This window comes from Rhinoderma darwinii, chromosome 1 (assembly GCF_050947455.1).
Source record: "Rhinoderma darwinii isolate aRhiDar2 chromosome 1, aRhiDar2.hap1, whole genome shotgun sequence".
Classification (NCBI taxonomy): Eukaryota; Metazoa; Chordata; class Amphibia; order Anura; family Rhinodermatidae; genus Rhinoderma; species Rhinoderma darwinii.
The window spans coordinates 433,096,976-433,118,367 of NC_134687.1; the positions used below are offsets into that span (position 1 = coordinate 433,096,976).

General features: G+C 45.5%; 1 protein-coding gene across 1 annotated transcript in view; it reads left to right on the plus strand.

The window, feature by feature from the left end:
- MYO18B (myosin XVIIIB) overlaps window positions 1–21,392 on the plus strand; it is a 625,429-nt gene that overhangs the window by 249,890 nt on the left and 354,147 nt on the right. The window contains exon 22 of the mRNA XM_075825873.1: window positions 17,715–17,824. Coding sequence (XP_075681988.1) covers window positions 17,715–17,824 — 110 coding nt within the window. The remainder of the gene's footprint in view (window positions 1–17,714; window positions 17,825–21,392) is intronic.

Consider the following 21,392-nt stretch of genomic DNA (forward strand, 5'->3'; position numbering starts at 1 on the left):
TTCACCTCTGCCACTCTGCCACTCCAGTGGGAAGCACTGAAATGTGTAGTTCGAGGTGTCCTGATACAGCAAGGGGCGCGTTTAAAGAGAGAAAAGGGGGTAGCTATTGCGCGGCACCTTGATCAGATACAAGATTTGAAATCCTGTCATAAACGCGATCCCTCCTCACAGGTTTTCTCTGACCTTACCATAGCGAGAGAGTCATTGCGTTCTCTACTAGACCAGTCACACGCTAGGTTCAGGGATCGGATGCGGAAGCACTCTTATGAATTTGCGGACAAATGTGGTAGGTCTCTGGCGAGGATATTACACCCCCGTACACAGGCGTCATACATTCCTAAAATTATGTCTCCCACTGGCGGTGAAGTTCATGATCCGGTTGGCATTACTGACTGTTTTCGACAATATTACTCTGCCTTGTATAATCTCAAAGGACACTTTCATGATATGCCGGCAGATTCATTGCGGGACAAAATTAACCAGTATGTACATGACACTGCTCTGCCGCCCTTGGGGGACGGGGAGGCTTTGGGACTTGAGGAGGATTTCTTGGAATCCGAAGTGGAGTGTGCAATTGGAGACTCTCCTTTGGGCAAAAGTCCAGGCCCGGATGGGTTTAATACTAAATTTTATAAGACATTTAAAGATCAACTTGCTCCCTTTTTGACGAAAGTCTTCAACTCAGTGTCTTCCTCTTGTCCCTTTGCGCCTCAGTCCCTTGACGCTCATATTACCCTTCTCCCAAAACCGGGTAAAGATCCTACGATATGTGCAAACTTTAGGCCCATCTCGCTGATTAATGTCGATGTAAAGCTCTTTGTGAAACTGCTTGCCTCTCGCCTCTCTCCGTTGTTGCCTGGCCTGATCATGGATAATCAGGTGGAGTTTGTACGTGGTAGAGAGTCTCGGGATAATACCAACAAGATCCTTCTTTTAACGTCATATTGCCAATCCCACAAAATACTGATGTGTCTCCTCTCAGTTGATGGCAAAAAGGCTTTTGACAGGGTGCACTGGATGTTTCTCCGTAGTGTCTTGATACAGGTTGGCCTTGGCACCACTATGGTGGACAGGATTATGGCATTGTACCATGGGCCTACGGCTCGAGTTCGAGTTAACGGCCTCTTATCTGACTCTTTGTCTATTACTAATGGCACGAGACAGGGGTGCCCACTCTCGCCTCTACTATATGTTTCGGTCATGGAACACAAGGCCGTGGCACTATGGAAGAATCCTAATATTAATGGCATATGTGTTGGCGAACAGCATCACAAACTCGCACTCTATGCTGACGATCTTCTTGTGTACATTACGACTCCTATGATTTCTTTGCCATCTTTGACTGGGTAGTTTGAGCGGTTTGGGCATTTGAGTAATTTTAAAGTTAATTACTCTAAATCGGAGGCACTGAATATATCTCTGGACGCTCCTCTTGCTGCTCATCTCGCTCGGGTTTTCACGTTTAAGTGGCAATCTAAGTCCTTAAAATACCTGGGGATACATGTCCCTACACATTTGTCTGACTTGTTTACCTTGAACTACACACCTATCTTACAATGTACCCTGAGGGAATTGGCGGCGTATGGCGGGAGCCGCATGTCGTGGTTTGGCCGTATTAACGCTGTCAAAATGGATATCTTGCCCAAATTCCTATACATCTTTCAGACCGTCCCTATTGTAGTGCCAGCGTGTTTCTTCCAGTCCTTACATAGGGCCATAGCCAAATTTGTATGGGGATCCTCTAAGCCGCGCATTCTATATTCTGTCCTTAGCCGACCGAAACTGGAGGGGGGCGCGGGTTTGCCAGATTTTAAGCGTTATCATCAGGCTGCGATCCTCATGCGATTGGTAGACTGGTTCCGCTCAGATGCCGGTAAGCAATGGGTGCGCATTGAGAAGGGAATGTCTTCCCTCGCCTTGTCCTCCTTGCCTTGGTTGACTGCCTCCCAGCGACCAACGTCTTCTTTGCTTTTCCTCACACTTCAATTTCTTGTAGTTTGGGAGCGGATCATTGGTACTCTGGACCTTGTTCACCGTCCGGGTCCTATGAATCCCCTCTTTGATAACCCTTCCTTACCTCCGGCAGTGGGGGTGGACACATTCCTCTGTTGGGAGAGATGGGGCGGTGGATGTCTGGCTCAAACCCTTACACCTGATGGTTTAATTTTGTCACTGATTGCTGTCTCTGAGGCCTGCCCAGGGAGTCAATCAATATGGTGGTCTTATTTTTAGCTGCGTTCATATCTCTCTTCCATGGATGATTGTCTTGTGTTGCTACAGGATAAGACTCCTCTGGAACATTATCTGTCCTTGACCTCTGCTCCTTCTCACGTGCTGTCCCATTTACATGGTGTCCTCCAACCTAGCTATTCTTACTCTCAGCTGACATTCACTGCAGCTTGGAATGAGGAAATGGGAGTTCAGCACTCTGAGGAGGAATGGGGAACTTCCTTCTTGCTGGCTCAAAAATTACCGACTTCATGTTTTGCTCAGGAGAAGAACTATAAGATACTTACCAGATGGTACCGCTGTCCTTCCTTTTTACATAGGATTTTTCCTGATGTGTCTGCTGATTGTTGGAGGTGTGGGGAGGCTCCTGGAACTATGTTACATATTTGGTGGGATTGCCCCAAGTGTAATGGCAGGAAGGAGGTGAAGGGAAAGTGAGCCCTAATCTACCCACCGCCCTGTCCCTGCCTATTTGCAACGACCCGCCCTAGGCGACGGGGTACAACTGGGCGGCGGTCCCTACGCTGTCTAAGTGCATGGGAGAACAAACAGGGAACACGCAAGGGAAGGGGCAGTAGCCACGGAACGCCGCGAGGAAACGGAGCGGTGAATGAGTAGTCAGGACCAGGATGAAGTGGAGTATACCAAAGTGAGCACGGAGAAGGAAGCAAGCCAGGGGCAAAGCAAAGCAGGTTAAGCGGCACTGCAGCAAGGCAGAAGCACGGCAGAAGCAGGCTGGAGCAAGCAGCAGTGAGGCCAGGAATCCAGAAGAATTACAAGCACTGAGGAAGAGAACACGGCAGGTAATAAAGGACAGGGGGCGGAGCTAACTCTGACTGACCAGGCCGCGATAGGCTCTCCCACTCCTGAGCCTGCCACCCTGGTTGGTGGGAGATGGTGTCAGTCGAACAGGTCTGGCCTCAGGTGTGGATTGATTAATACCAGGAGTATACCTAGACGTAGTACCTGGCAGATCCCTAACACCAAGCTCCGGCCCTTTTGGGGAAAAATTTTGGATCTCGGCAACAAACTTTTTGGCACTGAAGTGCCTACCTCGGCTTCTGTTGGGTTGCTTTCCATGGTTCCTGGATCACTCCCACACCTCAAAAAGGGTGCCTTTAGGCACTTTCTGACTGCAGCTAGAACTGCCATCCCACGTCACTGGAAGTCTAGTACTGTGCCTTCATTGAAGGAATGGGTAACGGAGCTGAATGGGATTATGAAGATGGGGGAGCTGATGTCTGCTGATCGGGGTACATCAGAGATCTTTGTTCGTACCTTGTCTATCTGGTCTGGATTCCGGGGTGGTGCTGATCTGCCTCTCTGGCCTTTTCTGTTGACTGATCATCTAGCCAAAACTGTGTGCTTTTGTCCGTCTGTGTTTCCCTTTGTTGTCTTGTGTTTATGTATCTTTGGGTTGAAATTTGCACTTAACCGTGTCATTGCTGCTCGTTTATCTTTTTTTGTTCTCGGGACTGGTTTCCCTACATTTTGCACTACCTTTGATGTAAATTGGGTATTGATAATTGCCATTAGCTGTTATTATCTTCTTCCCATTGCTGCGGTGGCTGGGAGGCTAACTCCTACCACTGTTCATATGTTTTTTGTAACATTTTATGTCTGAATTTCTTATGCTGCACTGCGTGCAAACTTTTGTAATTTTGTGAGATGTTTTATATGCTCTGTTATGTTTTCTACTCTAATAAAATAGTTTGATAAAGAAAAAAAAAACTGACAGACAAACTATTAGGCTGTGCCCTCAGCACTGCCAATAGGCATACAGCTATGGCAGTCTTAGGGGCCCACTGGCTGCCATGACAAACCATCAGTGTACCTTCGTGGGGCGCCGATTGGTGACAGAGGAAGTCCTCTCCCTCTTCCTAACCATCTAGATGCAGCAGTCTTAAAGAGGCTCTGTCACCAGATTTTGCAACCCCTATCTCCTATTGCAGCAGATCGGCGCTGCAATGTAGATAAGAGTAACGTTGTTTTTTTTTTAAAACAAGCATTTTTGTCCAAGTTATGACCATTTTTATATTTATGCAAATGAGGCTTTCTAAAGTACAACTGGGCGTGTTTAAAGTAAAACTACAACTGGGCGTGTATTGTGTATGTACATCTGGGCGTTTTTACTTCTTTTACTAGCTGGGCGTTGTGAATGGGAGTGTATGATGCTGACGAATCAGCATCATCCACTTCTCTTCGTTAACACCCAGCTTCTGGCAGTGCACAGACACAGCGTGTTCTCGAGAGATCACGCTGTGACGTCACTCACTTCCTGCCCCAGGTCCTGCATCGTGTCGGATGAGCGAGGACACATCGGCACCAGAGGCTACATTTGATTCTGCAGCAGCATCGGCGTTTTCAGGTAAGTCGATGTAGCTACTTACCTGCAAACGCTGATGCTGCTGCAAAATCAACTGTAGCCTCTGGTGCCAATGTGTCCTCGCTCATCCGACACGATGCAAGACCTGGGGCAGGAAGTGAGTGACGTCACAGCGTGATCTCTCGAGAACACGCTGTGTCTGTGCACTGCCAGAAGCTGGGTGTTAACGAAGAGAAGTGGATGATGCTGATTCGTCAGCATCATACACTCCCATTCACAACGCCCAGCTAGTAAAAGAAGTAAAAACGCCCAGATGTACATACACAATACACGCCCAGTTGTACATAACTTTAAACACGCCCAGTTGTACTTTAGAAAGCCTCATTTGCATAAATATAAAAATGGTCATAACTTGGCCAAAAATGCTCTTTTTTTTTAAAAAAAACGTTACTCTTATCTACATTGCAGCACCGATCTGCTGCAATAGGAGATAGGGGTTGCAAAATCTGGTGACAGAGCCTCTTTAAAGGGAATGTGTTGCCAGCAAAACATGTTTTTTTTTTTTTTAGTTAAACAATTAGTGTATAGGTGATTAAACATTGTTCTAATTTTTTTCTTTTTTTCACGAGTCAGGAAATATTATAAATTGGATTCAATTGGATTCTAATTTATAATATTTCCCATTGCTGGTCACTAGATGGAGCCATTCCCAAAATTGCAGCATTGCATGTGGTAAAGCAACCACATTGCTTTATGCTGCAAAATTGGGTAAAAAGCCCTCGCTCTAGTGAGCTCTCAGCATCCCCCCCTCCTTTATCCTGGCTAGTGCCGGGAGAAACGAGGGGTTTGAACGGTCTAACCTCCTACACTGTGTGTCGCCATTTTTTGAGCTAACACACAGTGTAGAAGGTTTACATACAGTAGTAAACACACACTGAAACACAAACATACATAGAAATCCCTTACCTGCTCCAGTCGCCGCCGCCGCTCCCTCCGGTCCATCCGCTCCGTCTGCTGCCGCTGCTCCATGTGCACAAGTCCGGAAGCCGCGACCGGAAGTAGTAATCTTACTGTCCGGCCGCGACTTCCGGTCCACAGGAAAATGGCGCCGGACGGCGCGCATTTCAAATTGAACTGTGTGGGAGCGGCGCATGCGCCGTTCCCACACAGCGGCGTACATGTTAGTGGATGGAACGGGCCGCGTTCGCAGTCCCTATGGGACTGGAGCTGCCGTATTCCATGTCTGTATGTGTCGTTAGTCGACACATACAGAAATGGAAAAAAAAATGGCAGCCCCCATAGGGAAGAAAAAGTGTAAAAATAAGAAAAAGTAACACACAAACACACAAATTAATCCAAACGTTTTTAATAAAGCACTAACATCTTTAACATATTAAAAAAAAAATTGTGGTGACACTGTTCCTTTAAGGCATTCAAGTGATTAAATGGCTGGAATTGGAGGTAACTCCGATCCCGGCTGTTGCAGCGCAATGTCGGTTGTATATTGCAGCAGGCACTCGCTGACATCCAATGAACTCAACCGTACATCCATTTGTGGAAATGTACCACTAAAATGCACATACAGTTATCTAAAAATGCTGGAAGTGGTCAAAGGGGTTTCCGCTCCTTGACTGCTGCAGCCAGTGATTGGCAGAAGCCATCAAGTGTTGGTATGGCAGCAAGGTAAACAGTGGGGGGGGGGGAGCAGTAGGGGTTTAAAAGACAATTATGGGCTTTCATCATCATGTTATTGTTGTTTTTCTTTTATTCTGTAAAATCCCTTTAAAAGAAGCTGTAAGAACACGAGTTGAACATGAATGCTTTGTATTAAGTGGATCACTTATCCTTCATGAAGTATGCTTCTTAAAGGGGATAATCCATCAGAATATGAACCACATAAAGCACAGTTACATTCTGAGGGACTCTTCGCAACCTTGCATTACATTTGAATGGGCGCCATGCAATACTACAAAGTGCGGCTGCCCATGGGTTCCAACAGTAAAATCAAATGTTCACTGGAGATTTTAGCTGCCAGACCCACAGTGATCAGCTGATCTCTAGTGGGTCTACATTTAGAAAAGGGATTATCCAAATTGGGGAACCTGCTTATTGTTGATTTATACAATATACTTTATATGTGGAGATAAACTTTACATACCATCCTATATAAAAAAAAAATCTTAAAGTATAAGTCCTTCTAGGTACACTTCAAAGTTCAGAGCTTATCACCTTTAATGCACACCCCTCTACCCCACAACATCACCTGAATGGAGAATTGAATTACATTTCAAATAAACTACAATGAATATTCTATCCGTACTGCATAATTTAAAGCACATAATGGTTCAAACCGTCCATGAAAAGATTGTGGATCAGCTAACTAATAAAGAGCGATGTGCAAAATAAAACACTCACTGTAAACCTGCAGCAGGCAAAGCTTTCTCTTAACAAGATGGATATAAAAAAATAAAAAAAAGAATAAAATAGCGAAACTTTTTCCCCTAATTATTTAAGTGTACTTTTTTATTTAACAGTTCTTTATACATTTCAAAGCACCATTAACGGACAAACAAATAAATACAAAAAGAATATACATATATATATATATATATATATATATATATATATATATATATATATATATAGATAGATATATAGATATATATATTTATTTATTTGATTTAGTTATTCTTGCTGTAAAAAAACCTGAGCCCCCCTATTCACTGGCTTCCGTTAGAAGTTGTGGGGAGTTTGTGCTAGTACACAGCAGCCAATCTAAGCAGACAGAGCTCCAGCATAAAGTATGGAAGGGGGACAGAGAAACAGTCTGAGCCATTGAAATATAGGACGTGTGTTTCGACTACCTCTGACAACCAATAGACAATGTAGTTAAGCTACATTCACTGATCATAACTCTACTCTAAGGCCTCATGCACACGACCGTAGTGTTTTTCTGGTCCGCAAATTCCAGGACCGCGTTCCGTGAAATGTAATGGAAAAAAAAAAGCCTAGGTAAAACAGGATGACGACAGAACTCATTCCCGGTCGTCGCCTAGCAACACTTCCGCAAATCCGCAAAACTGCGGATGACACACGGAGGTGTATCCGCAATTTCCACGGGCCCATTGACTTCTATTGGCAGGTCCGCATCGAATTTGCGGGCCGTAATAAGACATGTCCTGAGTTTCTGCGGCACGGATTTGCGGACATGCGGAGACCCGTGAAAACACGGATAGTGTGTATGGGCCCATAGAAATGAATGGGTCCGCAATTCTCCCGTGGATTTGCGGGGGAATTGCGGACACAAAAACACGGTCGTGTGCAGGGGGCCTAAGGCCCCCTGCACACGGAGATGCCTGTAATCATGGCCGGTGATTATGGGGACGGCCACGGACAGTAACCCGTATGGGACACCTTCCCATAAATATACAGGAAGGTGTCCGTGGGCAATAGAAATAAATGGGTCCGTACATTGAACTGCAATTACGGCTGTGTGCATGGGGCCTTATAGAGCACATCTAAAAAAGCAGCCATCACTGAAAATAATAAAGAGCAGATATGCGTTATCCAAAGGCAATATTTCAAATAATTTAAAGCCCAGTGGACGTTACTTTAAAATAAGTAGACTCTATGTAGCGTCCACGGCCGTGGACCGTTGGGATTACTCACCCACCCCCGACGGATCTGTGAGCGCTGGCCCGCATCTCCTCCCCAGGAGACGCCAGCGCTCACTTACGCTCCGTTCTGCTGTGTCCCGTAGGGTGCGCGCACACGCTCATGCCCGGCCCTAAAGGGCCACATGAAAATAATCATTAACCCAGGATCACCCTGGACTATAAAAAGGGCTCTGCCCTTTCACTCATTGCCTGAGCGTTATTGTGTTTACCCATGTTAGTCTTGCAAATTATCCCTTAGTGTTATCCCGTTCCCAGTGTTCCCATACCTGTATCCTGTATCCCGTGCTACCGTTGGTCCTGTGCCTTAGAAAGTTGGAGTCTTGTTGTGCCATCGGTCACGCCTGCCGTGTTACACCAAGCCTGGTGTCTGCTGCCAAGGTCCCATCTGAGCCTAACCGTTACTACTGTCTGAACTGCTACAGGTACCCTTGTGCTTGGAATATATAGACATTGACTTGGTACACTGTTTTGCCGGCTGCTATGCCACTACGGCAGTACGGCCCAGTAGGTACACATCCCCACAGATCGTGACAGTATGCTCTGGCCATGGACCCCACTGGTCAACCCGAAAACCGTGACGACATCACAAGCTATGGAGGCGGATATGCTAGTCTGCCTATTACAACAGGACAGCGCTCACTTCCGCTCCGTTCTGCTGTGTCCCGTAGGGCACACATGAAAATAGTCCTGTGGTAATAATGGTCGTGTTGTGCCATTGGTCACGCCTGCTGTGCTTGGACTATATAGACATTGACTTGGCACACTGTTTGGGCAGCTGCTATCCGGCTATGGCGGTACGGCCCAGTAGGTCAACATACTCATAGATTGTGACACTTAAGCGTGGGAATGTAAAGAAAAAATATATTAAGTATATGGTAAAAAAAAGAGATTTTCCTTGAAAAGTGCAACATATTTTTAGCTAAGAAATCTATGATGCTTTTTCTTTGTAATTACCTTGTAGCTATAAGACAACATGGATTTCAATGGCCTGTGAAGAAATATTCTTATTGTTGGAGATAATTTTATCATCATTTATTCACACTAATCCCCTGTATGTCATTTCCATCAATCCTAATTTTGTAATACTGTGCCAAGATTATTTTTGGTGTTGGATCTTTTCAATCTTTCCGAAATTGTTATCTCCTGCCATTGCCTGATTTTTTTTGGTTACAACAGGAATGATTTTTCATTCTCTTTATGACAAAAAATACATTGTGGGACACTTGTATCATCCCAGAAGTAATTCCTTGGCATGAATGTTATTGCTTGCACCTGCTGAATTATCTGTTTATCTATGGACAATTTATCTGATTATTCCCTTCAGTGAAGATAAAAGCCTTCTCCATTCAGTATTGAATATAGAATTGTTAAAGATAGACAAGGACACCTAGTGTCTTGTTTAGGCTACATTCACACGAGCGTGACAGATTTACGCGGCTAAAAAGACGCACGTAAATCTGTACGTGTAGGTTGCGTTATGCATCAGTGTGCTTTGCGAGTGTCATGCGTTTTTCACACACTCGCAAGCATTTTCTATTTTTTTAAAAATTTAATTGATGCGTAAAATACGAACATCCGTGTGCTGTCTGTGGTTTTCACGCACCCATTGACATCAATGGGCGGCTAGGTGCTTGATAACGCACCAATATAGGACATGCAGTTAGTGAAAGCTCACGCATATGTGAATAGCCCCATTAAAATCAATGGAGCCGTGTCCTGTGCATTGTTTCAATGCACAGCACACGGACGAGATTCACGTTCGTGTGAATGGACCCTAAGGCTTTATTCAGTCGAACGGAAATTACGTCCGTGCAACGCGCGTGATTTTCACGCGCGTCGCACGGACCTATATTAGTCTATGGGGCCGTGCGGTGTGTGCGTGATTTTTACTCAGTGTGAGTCCGCTGAAAAAAAGTCACGACATGTCCGTTCTTTGGGCGTTTTGCGCGCATCACGCACCCATTGAAGTCAATGGGTGCGTGAAAAACACGCAAGCCGCACGGAAGCAACAGCTGTCAAAAGGATGAATGAAAACAGAAAAGCACCACGTGCTTTTCTGTTTACAAACATCCAAATGGTGCCACACGAAGCTGTTAAGTGGCTTTTGCGCAGGCAAAACGCTGCGTTTTTGTGTGCGCAATAACGCCATGCTCGTGTGAATCCAGCCTAAGAGTGCTTCTTAAACTGGGAAGCAGGCCTATGATAAGGCACTTCTCATTTGTTGATAAGGTGCTGCATGACACCCAATCACTCCTGATTCTGCAGAATATTCCTGTTGTCCCATGACATCATCACAAATTGTGTCATCTGGGATTACATTCTCCTATGCTGATAAGCACAGGATTTTTTTTTTTTTTTTACAAACGTGCACCTGTAACTTGCGACAGGTGATGCAGGAACATCGAAAGGAAAGAAAGAAAGAGTTGTGCTGGCAGGTGGCACTATGGCTGGTATTAAGGACGGTGGCTAGCACTAGCAGCACTGAGGCTGTCTCTGGAGCATCATGACACACACTGGGTGTACCATAGCTAACACTCTGGTTGACACTCTTATGGTGGCACTGTGGAACCTAAGAAATTGGCTGCAGTACGCTATCCACACCTCATCTACAGATCCCTCTTGTGGCATGGACAGTGAGGCCCAGGCGTCACTATTGTTTTGCTCTAGATAGACTGCACAATTACGTTGCCATATTTTCATACTCGCATGCATCATAGTGGTACTGCCACTCTGACTTTACTTGTCAACATGTACTATATACAGTAGCCCAATAGTTTGTTTTTATTTGATAATGAAATCTACATGAGCCTGTTGATTTCCCAGTTGGTCCAGAAGAAGGCAAATAAGTCAGGCAGATTCTTGGATTAATAATCTAGTTGTAACCATCAGTAACCCTGAATATTATGTTTCTCAAGGAAAATGTCTTACCCTTTCATTTCTTCTCTAATGTAAATACATTTATATTACCTTTCTCACACCTCAGATCTTTCATACCTGTTAATAATTTTATTGTCTTTTTTTATGAATTGGTGTAATGGCCGGAAGGAGGTGAAGGGAAAGTGAGCCCTAATCTACCCACCGCCCTGTCCCTGCCTACTTGCAACGACTCGCCCTAGGCGACGAGGTACAACTGGGCGGCGGTCCCTACGCTGTCTAAGTGCACAGGAAAACAAACAGGGAACATGCAAGGGAAGGGGCAGTAGCCACGGAACGCCACGAGGAAACGGAGCGGCGAACGGACAGTCAGGACCAGGACGAAGTGAGTACACCCAAGCGGGCAAGGAGACAGAAGCAAGCCAGGGGCAAAGCAAAGAAGGTCAAGCAGAACTGCAGCAAGGCAGAAGCACGGCAGAAGCAGGCTGGAGCAAGCAGCAGTGGGGCCAGGAATCCAAAAGAATTACAAGCACTGAGGGAGAGAACAGGGCAGGTAATAAAGGACAGGGGGCGGAGCTAACTCCGACAGACCAGGCCGCGATAGGCTCTCCCACTCCTGAGCCTGCCACCCTGGTTGGTGGGAGATGGTGTCAGTCGAACAGGTCTGGCCTCAGGTGTGGATTGATTAATCCCAGGAGTATACCTAGATGAAGTACCTGGCAGATCCCTAACAGTACTCCCCCTTTTATGAGGGGCCACCGGACCCTTACTAAGGGGACCCGGTTTAGTGGGGAAGAGAAGGTGGAACCTCCTGATCAATACCCCAGCGTGAACATCACGGGCAGGTACCCAAGTCCTCTCCTCCGGCCCGTATCCTCTCCAATGGACCAGGTACTGGAGGGAGCCCTGGACCATCCTACTGTCCATAATCTTGGCCACCTCGAATTCCACCCCCTCAGGGGTGAGAACGGGAACAGGAGGTATCCTCGAGGGGGACCAGGACGGGGAGCAGCGTTTAAGGAGGGAGGCATGGAAGACGTCATGTATGCGAAATGATGGGGGGAGCTCCAGACGGAAGGATACAGGGTTGAGGACTTCAATGATCTTATAAGGTCCAATAAATCGGGGAGCAAACTTCCTGGACGGGACCTTAAGGCGCAAGTTCCTGGACGACAACCAGACCAAATCCCCGACGACAAACCGGGGGTTAGCAGAACGTCTACTATCCGCCTGAATCTTTTGTGCGCTCTGGGACGCCTCTAGGTTCTTCTGAACCTGGGCCCAGACGGTGCACAGTTCCCGATGAACATCCTCTACCTCAGGATTATTGGAACAACCAGGGGAGACGGAGGAGAATCTTGGGTTAAACCCGAAATTACAGAAAAACGGGGAGACCCCTGACGAGTTACTGACCCGGTTATTCAAGGAAAATTCAGCAAGGGGAAGGAATGAGACCCAATCGAATTGACAGTCAGAGATGAAACACCTTAAATATTGTTCCAGGGATTGGTTGGTCCTTTCCGTTTGGCCATTAGTTTCGGGATGGAAGGCGGAGGAGAAGGACAGATCAATCTCCAACTTTTTACAAAAAGCTCTCCAAAATAAGGAAACAAATTGTACCCCTCTGTCAGAAACGATATTGACTGGGGCCCCATGGAGACGCAGGATGTGTTTCACAAACAAAGAAGCTAACGTCTTGGCGTTAGGTAGCTTCTTAAGGGGCACAAAGTGGCACATCTTGCTGAAGCGGTCGACTACCACCCACACCACCGACTTGCCCTGAGATGGAGGCAAATCGGTGATAAAATCCATGGAGATATGGGTCCAAGGTCTCTGGGGAATGGGCAAGGAACGTAGTAGGCCCGCAGGTCGGGACCTAGGGGTTTTGGACCTAGCGCAAACCTCACAAGCGGCGACGTAAGCCCTAACGTCTTTAGGCAACCCAGGCCACCAATAGTTTCTGGTAATGAGGTGTTTGGTGCCCAAGATGCCAGGATGACCAGATAGAGCGGAGTCATGGTTTTCCCTGAGTACCCTCAGCCGGTATTGCAGGGGAACAAACAGTTTGTCCCCAGGGACGTTCCCGGGAGCTGCACCCTGATCAGCCGCGATATCAGAAGCTAAATCAGAATCCGTGGCAGAGACGATTATACCAGGGGGTAAAATACAAGCAGGATCCTTCTCAGAAGGAGGATTGGCCATGAAACTACGTGACAGAGCATCAGCCTTAATATTCTTGGACCCAGCCCTATAGGTAACCAAGAAATTAAATCTGGTAAAGAATAGTGCCCACCGAGCTTGTCTAGGATTAAGCCTCCGGGCCGATTCTAGGAAAACCAGATTCTTGTGATCCGTAAGGACCGTTACCTGGTGTCTGGCCCCCTCCAGGAAGTGCCGCCACTCCTCAAAAGCCCATTTAATGGCTAGAAGTTCGCGGTTGCCAATATCATAGTTACTCTCCGTGGGCGAAAACTTCCTAGAGAAGTAAGCACAGGGGCGGAGATGGGTGAGGGAGCTGGTACCCTGGGACAAGACGGCCCCCACTCCCACCTCGGAAGCGTCAACCTCCACAATAAATGGCTCCTCTTGGTTGGGCTGAATCAGCACGGGGGCCGAGATAAAGCACTTCTTGAGGGTCTCAAAGGCCTGGACGGCCTCAGGGGGCCAATGGAAGACATCAGCACCCTTGCGGGTAAGGTCCGTAAGAGGCTTAGCGACGACCGAGAAGTTGGCAATAAATCTCCTGTAATAGTTGGCGAACCCTAAAAAACACTGTAACGCCTTAAGGGAGGCAGGTTGGACCCATTCCGCCACAGCCTGAACCTTGGCAGGGTCCATGCGGAATTCATGAGGAGTGAGGATTTGCCCTAAAAATGGTATCTCCTGTACCCCAAAGACACATTTTTCAGTCTTAGCAAACAGATTATTCTCCCGAAGGACCTGGAGCACCTTCCTGACATGCTCCACGTGGGAGGACCAGTCCTTGGAAAACACCAGTATGTCATCAAGGTACACAACAAGAAAATTACCCAGGTACTCTCTCAGGATTTCATTAATAAAATTCTGGAAGACAGCAGGGGCATTACACAACCCAAAGGGCATGACCAAGTATTCGAAATGACCCTCGGGTGTGTTGAACGCAGTTTTCCACTCATCCCCCTCTTTGATGCGGATAAGGTTATATGCCCCCCGTAGATCGAACTTAGAAAACCATTGGGCTCCCTGAACCTGATTAAAAAGATCCGGAATCAAAGGAAGTGGGTACTGGTTCCTTACGGTGACCTTATTCAGGTTACGATAATCAATGCACGGCCTAAGACCACCATCCTTCTTCCCCACGAAGAAGAAGCCAGCACCTACAGGAGAAGTCGAGGGGCGAATTAAACCCTTGGCCAGGCATTCTTGGATATATTCCCTCATAGCTTTACGTTCAGGACATGAAAGATTAAATATCCTCCCCTTAGGAAGCTTGGCACCAGGCACCAAATCGATAGCGCAATCGTAATCTCTATGGGGGGGCAACACCTCGGAGGCCTCCTTAGAAAACACATCGGCGAAGTCCTGAACAAACTCAGGAAGCGTGTTTACCTCCTCCCGGGGAGAAATAGAGTTAACAGAAAGACATGACATAAGACATTCATTACCCCATTTGGTGAGATCCCCAGTATTCCAATCAAACGTGGGATTATGCAACTGCAACCAGGGAAGGCCTAAAACCAGATCAGACGATAATCCCTGCATCACCAGTACAGAGCACTGCTCCAAATGCATGGAGCCAACAAGGAGTTCAAAAACAGGAGTATGCTGAGTAAAATAACCATTAGCAAGGGGAGTTGAGTCGATTCCTACTACAGGGATAGGATAAGGTAAATCAATACAAGGCATCTTTAGAGACATAGCAAATTCCGCAGACATGATATTAGCAGATGACCCTGAATCCACGAAAGCACTGCCAGTGGCAGACCGGCCAGCAAACGAGACCTGAAAGGGAAGCAAAATTTTATTGCGTTTCACATTAACGGGAAATACCTGTGCGCCCAAGTGACCTCCCCGATGATCACTTAGGCGCGGAAGTTTTCCGGCTTCTTATTCTTGCGCCTGGGACAGGTGTTCAGTAGATGCTTGTCGTCCCCACAGTAGAAGCAGAGACCATTCATTCTGCGAAACTCCCTACGTTGTCGAGGGGACATGGAGGCCCCGAGTTGCATAGGTACCTCCGAGTCCTCCGTGGAGGGGCGAGGAGACGGGACCTCGGGGGGGATCGCAGAAAAGTCAGAGGGGAGCACACTGAAGCGTTCTAGCTGACGTTCCCTGAGACGTCGGTCAAGTCGTACTGCTAGGGCCATAACCTGGTCAAGGGAGTCAGACGAGGGGTAGCTAACCAGCAGATCCTTCAGGGCGTCAGATAATCCTAACCTAAACTGGCACCTTAGGGCCGGATCGTTCCACTGAGAAGCTACGCACCACTTCCTAAAATCAGAACAGTATTCCTCAACCGGTCTCCTACCCTGACGTAAGGTCACCAGCTGACTCTCGGCTAAGGCAGTCCTGTCAGTTTCGTCGTAAATGAGTCCGAGGGCAGAGAAAAAACGATCAACAGAGGAAAGTTCAGGGGCGTCAGGAGCCAAGGAGAAGGCCCACTCTTGGGGCCCTTCCTGGAGTCGGGATATGATGATACCCACCCGCTGGTTCTCGGAACCTGAGGAGTGGGGCTTTAGGCGGAAATACAGTCTGCAACTCTCCCGGAAGGAGAGAAACGTCTTACGGTCCCCTGAGAACCGGTCAGGTAATTTGAGGTCGGGTTCTAGAGGTGAGGTGAGGGGTACTACTAAAGCAGCGTCACCCTGATTGACCCTTTGGGCCAGGGCCTGGACCTGTAGGGAGAGGCCCTGCATCTGCTGGGCCAGGGTCTCAATGGGGTCCATGATAGCGTCAGCGTAGGAGAAATGGTAGACTAGGTAAGGGCTTGTAATTAAGTAATGGCCGGAAGGAGGTGAAGGGAAAGTGAGCCCTAATCTACCCACCGCCCTGTCCCTGCCTACTTGCAACGACTCGCCCTAGGCGACGAGGTACAACTGGGCGGCGGTCCTACGCTGTCTAAGTGCACAGGAAAACAAACTGGGAACATGCAAGGGAAGGGGCAGTAGCCACGGAACGCCACGAGGAAACGGAGCGGCGAACGGACAGTCAGGACCAGGACGAAGTGAGTACACCCAAGCGGGCAAGGAGACAGAAGCAAGCCAGGGGCAAAGCAAAGAAGGTCAAGCAGAACTGCAGCAAGGCAGAAGCACGGCAGAAGCAGGCTGGAGCAAGCAGCAGTGGGGCCAGGAATCCAAAAGAATTACAAGCACTGAGGGAGAGAACAGGGCAGGTAATAAAGGACAGGGGGCGGAGCTAACTCCGACAGACCAGGCCGCGATAGGCTCTCCCACTCCTGAGCCTGCCACCCTGGTTGGTGGGAGATGGTGTCAGTCGAACAGGTCTGGCCTCAGGTGTGGATTGATTAATCCCAGGAGTATACCTAGATGAAGTACCTGGCAGATCCCTAACAATTGGTACCTAAAACTGAACATGCAGTATATTCCAGATGATGATGGTGAACCGGTGTATGGTAGATAGGGAAATAATGTATTCTTCACTAGAAGCAATGCTTCTTATAATACACGACTATATCTTGTTAGCTTTAGAGGCAGCAGATTGGTATTACATGCTACCATGGAGATTATTATCTTTATTAATTTAGTTTCAAGTTATCTCTAATACTCCCAGTCAAATAAGAATAACAGTGCTCCTCTATTTGTCCTACGATGACTTTGGTTTGTTAATGTAGATGCATAATAATTGATTATTGAAAATACTTAATATGAGTTATATCACACTTCTGACAAGCTGCTTATAAATACCTGGGTACCGTGCGAGAAAATATATTGCTGATGTCTTAATGATTGTTCCAGATAATGACATGAACTGAAGATGTGATTGCTGTATATGATAAATAATGTAACTGGCCCATTAGGATGAAGAACATAATGACTTCTAAGTAATTAATGATGTTAACAAATAGCTGTTAGGAAGTTTTAGGTGAAATTGGTACACAAATTCTTTATATTTAAATAAGAACATTTTTTATTATACTTCACAGCAAACATTAACATCTTCAGTGCTGGTAACTAATTCCACCAAATATAGGTTATACTTACATATGCTAGTCTTGGATTTGAGATGATGATTTTAGTTTCATAACCTTAGCATTTATTAAATGAACAGTCAAGAGGAAATTCCATGTAAACATTACCGAGGTCTGGAAAATCTATTAATAAGGTGATCACTAATTTACAACTTATGAATATATTATATCATTTAACACCACAGGCAAAACAGAAGTTTTGACAGATACTAGGTATATTTTAGTCTCGTGAAGGAAAAAAGTTTACTTAAGTAGGTCTAGCTTTTCATTCTCTTGGTTTTGCTGTGATCAGTGTCTTAGAACTGTTTTATGGAAAACAACAATCCGGGTACACAACTATGTAACAAAATGCCTAAAAAACAGTACCTCTTAGAGTAAACATACAATGATCAATCAATTTTATATTGTTTTGTGTTCACAGGTTACACTGATCGTATGGGCCTCACAGAGTTTCGACTTCGTTTTCAAGGGCTAGCTTTACAGGTTATGAAGAAGTATATTTCCACGTACGAACCTGTGGATGAGAGAAAGGTATATTAATAAAAGCAAATTATTCAATAAGTACTAGCTAATATCCAATGTATACACCAGAAAATACTCCAATTATAAACTGATAGAAGAGTAGATGCGAAATTATAAACTGATACAAGAAAAGATGTTAATGTTTTGAAGGTTCAAGTATTTATAAAATGTCATAATATGAAAAGTGTAATAACTCGCAAAATTTAAAATTCAGCCTTTGGTTCAACTTTTGGTGCTCTACGTAACCCCACAGTTTTAGTTACCTGAATGGCGCCATTCCTCCACTGTCCTCCACAAGAACATGACAATGGAGAAGAGCTATAATGAGACACTTGGGGGTTGACATAGGAAATCCAACAACCTATGCCACATCAACTGTGTTGCCAAGCAATGGCCTGAACACAATTGAGCTACTGTGTAGCAAACATCACTTGCAAGATGTATTCATTAGTTATTGTGGAGGATTTCCTACCAATTCATTACAATGGGAATTTTTACTACAGTTTCCTTCATGGTGCCATTAGATTGTGTACATAGAGATCCATCTACACAGCTCCATCTGAAATGTGCAATTCATTTTCCAGTAGTCATTTGATTCCTGTGGTAATGTTTTCAAGTTGTTTTGTCAGAATAGTACTCACTATTACGCATGCCCTCTCTTCCCATCCCTACTGCTACAAATACGTAATTTTATTTCATATACAGAAAAAATCTACCAAACACTGCCACTTGCATTCAGACTCTAAACCCACTGCTATACTTGAATTTGATAGCATACTACCCATATTCTTTAAAGTGAAATGCACCCTGTCCTGCCCAACTCTAAATAATTTACAGCATTTCTACCTGTCCAAAGCCATATACCAAAATCTCCCTTTAACTGATAGACATAGAAACCTCACCTGGTTTGGGAACCTTTGTTCAGAACGATGTCCACTAGAGGATTGCCCTCTAGAATCAGCAAGCAGATAGCTACTCTTGACTCCCCAGCGCTTTTTTATTTTATTAGAAAATGGAGGTTAGATTTTAATCACACCTGCTCTCCCTCTGAGATTGTCACTTTACTGAGGGCCACACAGGCTACTTCTCGTTACATCAGGCTCAAATAAAATGCTTAAAGGCTTCTATCCAGGTGGCACCTAGTCCAGCCAAAATCAAACAAATATACCTCACCACAAGTGACACTTGCTGGAGATGTAAAGGCGCTTCTTATGTAGCTGGTGGGATTGTGATAGAATCCACACATTTTGGAAGCAAGTTTTTAATTCCATTAACAACCTAAATGAGCTGAAATAGGTTTGCTCTAAATTTAATTTAATACACCCAAACAAGTCCTTGCTCTAATTAATCCTCTACTAGCATCAGCACTAGGAGGCCATCACATAGACAAACTTGGGAAACATCAACAACGCTCAGGCATAGAAGCAGGGGGCTGGACCCCTCTTATAGTCCAGGGTACTCACGGGTTCAAAGTTCATCAAAAGTCCGGTGCTTGCGCTGCCGCTTTAAGAGTGGGCACGATCGTGCGCGCGCACCCTACGGGATCCGGCTGAGGTGAGTGGTAGCGAGCACTGGCGTCACCTGAGGAGGAGGCATGGGGCCAGCGCTTGCCGACTCGTGGGTGCGGCTGTCAGGGAGGGATTGGAGCCGACGGCCCGCAGCCACGGACATTACACAATCGCCGTGGATATCACTGCTTAGCAGCCGCCTTTGAAGTCACAAGAGGCCCACCCAACTCCCAGTTTTATCCACCCCACACCTACCCCTTTCTTTACATTCTTAAAGGAACAGTGTCATGGCAAATAATTTTTTTTATATGTTAAAGATGTTAGTGCTTTAATAAAAACGTTTTTATTCATTTGTGTGTTTGTGTTTTACTTTTTCTTATTTTTACACTTTTTCTTCCCTATGGGGGCTGCCATTTTTTGTTCCATTTCTGTGTGTGTCGATTAACGACACACACAGACATGGAGTACGGCAGCCACAGTCCCATAGGGACTGTGAACGGCTCCCGTCCCATTCACGTCCGTGTACGGCGTCTGTGTGGGAACTGCGCATGCGCCGCTCCCACACAGTCCTATTCGAAATTGGCGCCGTCCGGCGCCATTTTCCTGTGGACCAGAAGTCGCGGCCGGACTGTAATATTACTACTTCCGGTCGCGGCTTCCGGACTTGTGCACATGGAACAGCGGCAGCAAAGGGAGCGGACGGGCCGGAGGGAGCCGCGGCGGCAGGAGCAGGTAAGACATTTCAATGTATGTTAGTGTTTGTGTGTGTTTACTACTGTATGTAAACCTACTACACTGTGGGTTACCTCAAAAAATGGCGACACACAGTGTAGGAGGTTAAACCTTTCAAACCCCTCGTTTATCCCGGCACTAGCCAGGATAAAGGAGGGGGGGATGCTGAGAGCTCACTAGAGCGAGGGCTTTTAACCCAATGTTGCAATGCTGCAATTTTGGGAACTAGCTCCATCTAGTGACCAAAAATGGGTAGTATTATAAATTAGAATTAATTTATAATATTTCCTGGCTATTTCCTGACTCGTGAAAAAAATAAAAAAAATTTGAACCATGTTTAATCACCCACACACTAAATGTTTAATTTTTAAAAAAAAAACATGTTTTTCTGGCAACACCATGCCTTTAACTGTTTATAATAATTTAGGCCTTCAACTTTTGCTCAGGTATCAGTTCGTTACACAGTTTGATAGTTTTCATATTGTATCCTTCTCGCTCTCACAATGGCCATAAATGTAAAAATACTACATACTAAGGCAGCACTCTGCATAGTGCTTCACTGTTAATATATAGTATACATACTCTGTGACCTGTTACCTGTATATATCTTACTCTGTCTCCTTTGCTTTAAGGCATATAAAAGAAAAGAATAGTACTAACTATATAAATTAGCAATGATTAATAAATAATTGAATAAAGTTAAGGTTTACAATACACCCAAGATACAACAGTATTACCATTATTATGATTGTTTTTTTTATTTCACATAGAATTATATTTTCAAATACCACATCTATATGCCATCTCATATTTCTGTCAGCTGGATAACAGTGTTGCAAATATCATTTATCATTTGATACTGGTATTTTATGGCAGATATTCTTTTAAGCAATTCTTTTTTATCTGTTTCTAAAAGGGTCCTGTATGTGTTTTAATCTTTCACACTTTTCAGTGAGAATGTAAAATTTATAAGCAAACACCCAGCAAGAAACAGAGGAGATGAAAAGACTATTCATTGAGTCCCATGAATAATTTAGATGAAGAAAAGAGGGGAAAGCAGTCATCCTATGAAATGAGAGATTTAACATACAAGCTCCTGTAGTTCTGAGCAGAATAAATACGGGAGAAGGGATTTAGTGTTCTGCCGGAGGAATATCGCTGCTGTAACAGAGCAGCAATTCCTGCTGCTCGACATCAATATTGAAATATATATATTATTATTGATGGCAGCTTTAGCATATGTGTTCAGTGATATTGCCTCTTGTAATATCTCTAACTGCACTCTGGATATATCAAGCTATGAAAATGTCCCTTCCTGGGATATTTAATGTACTAAA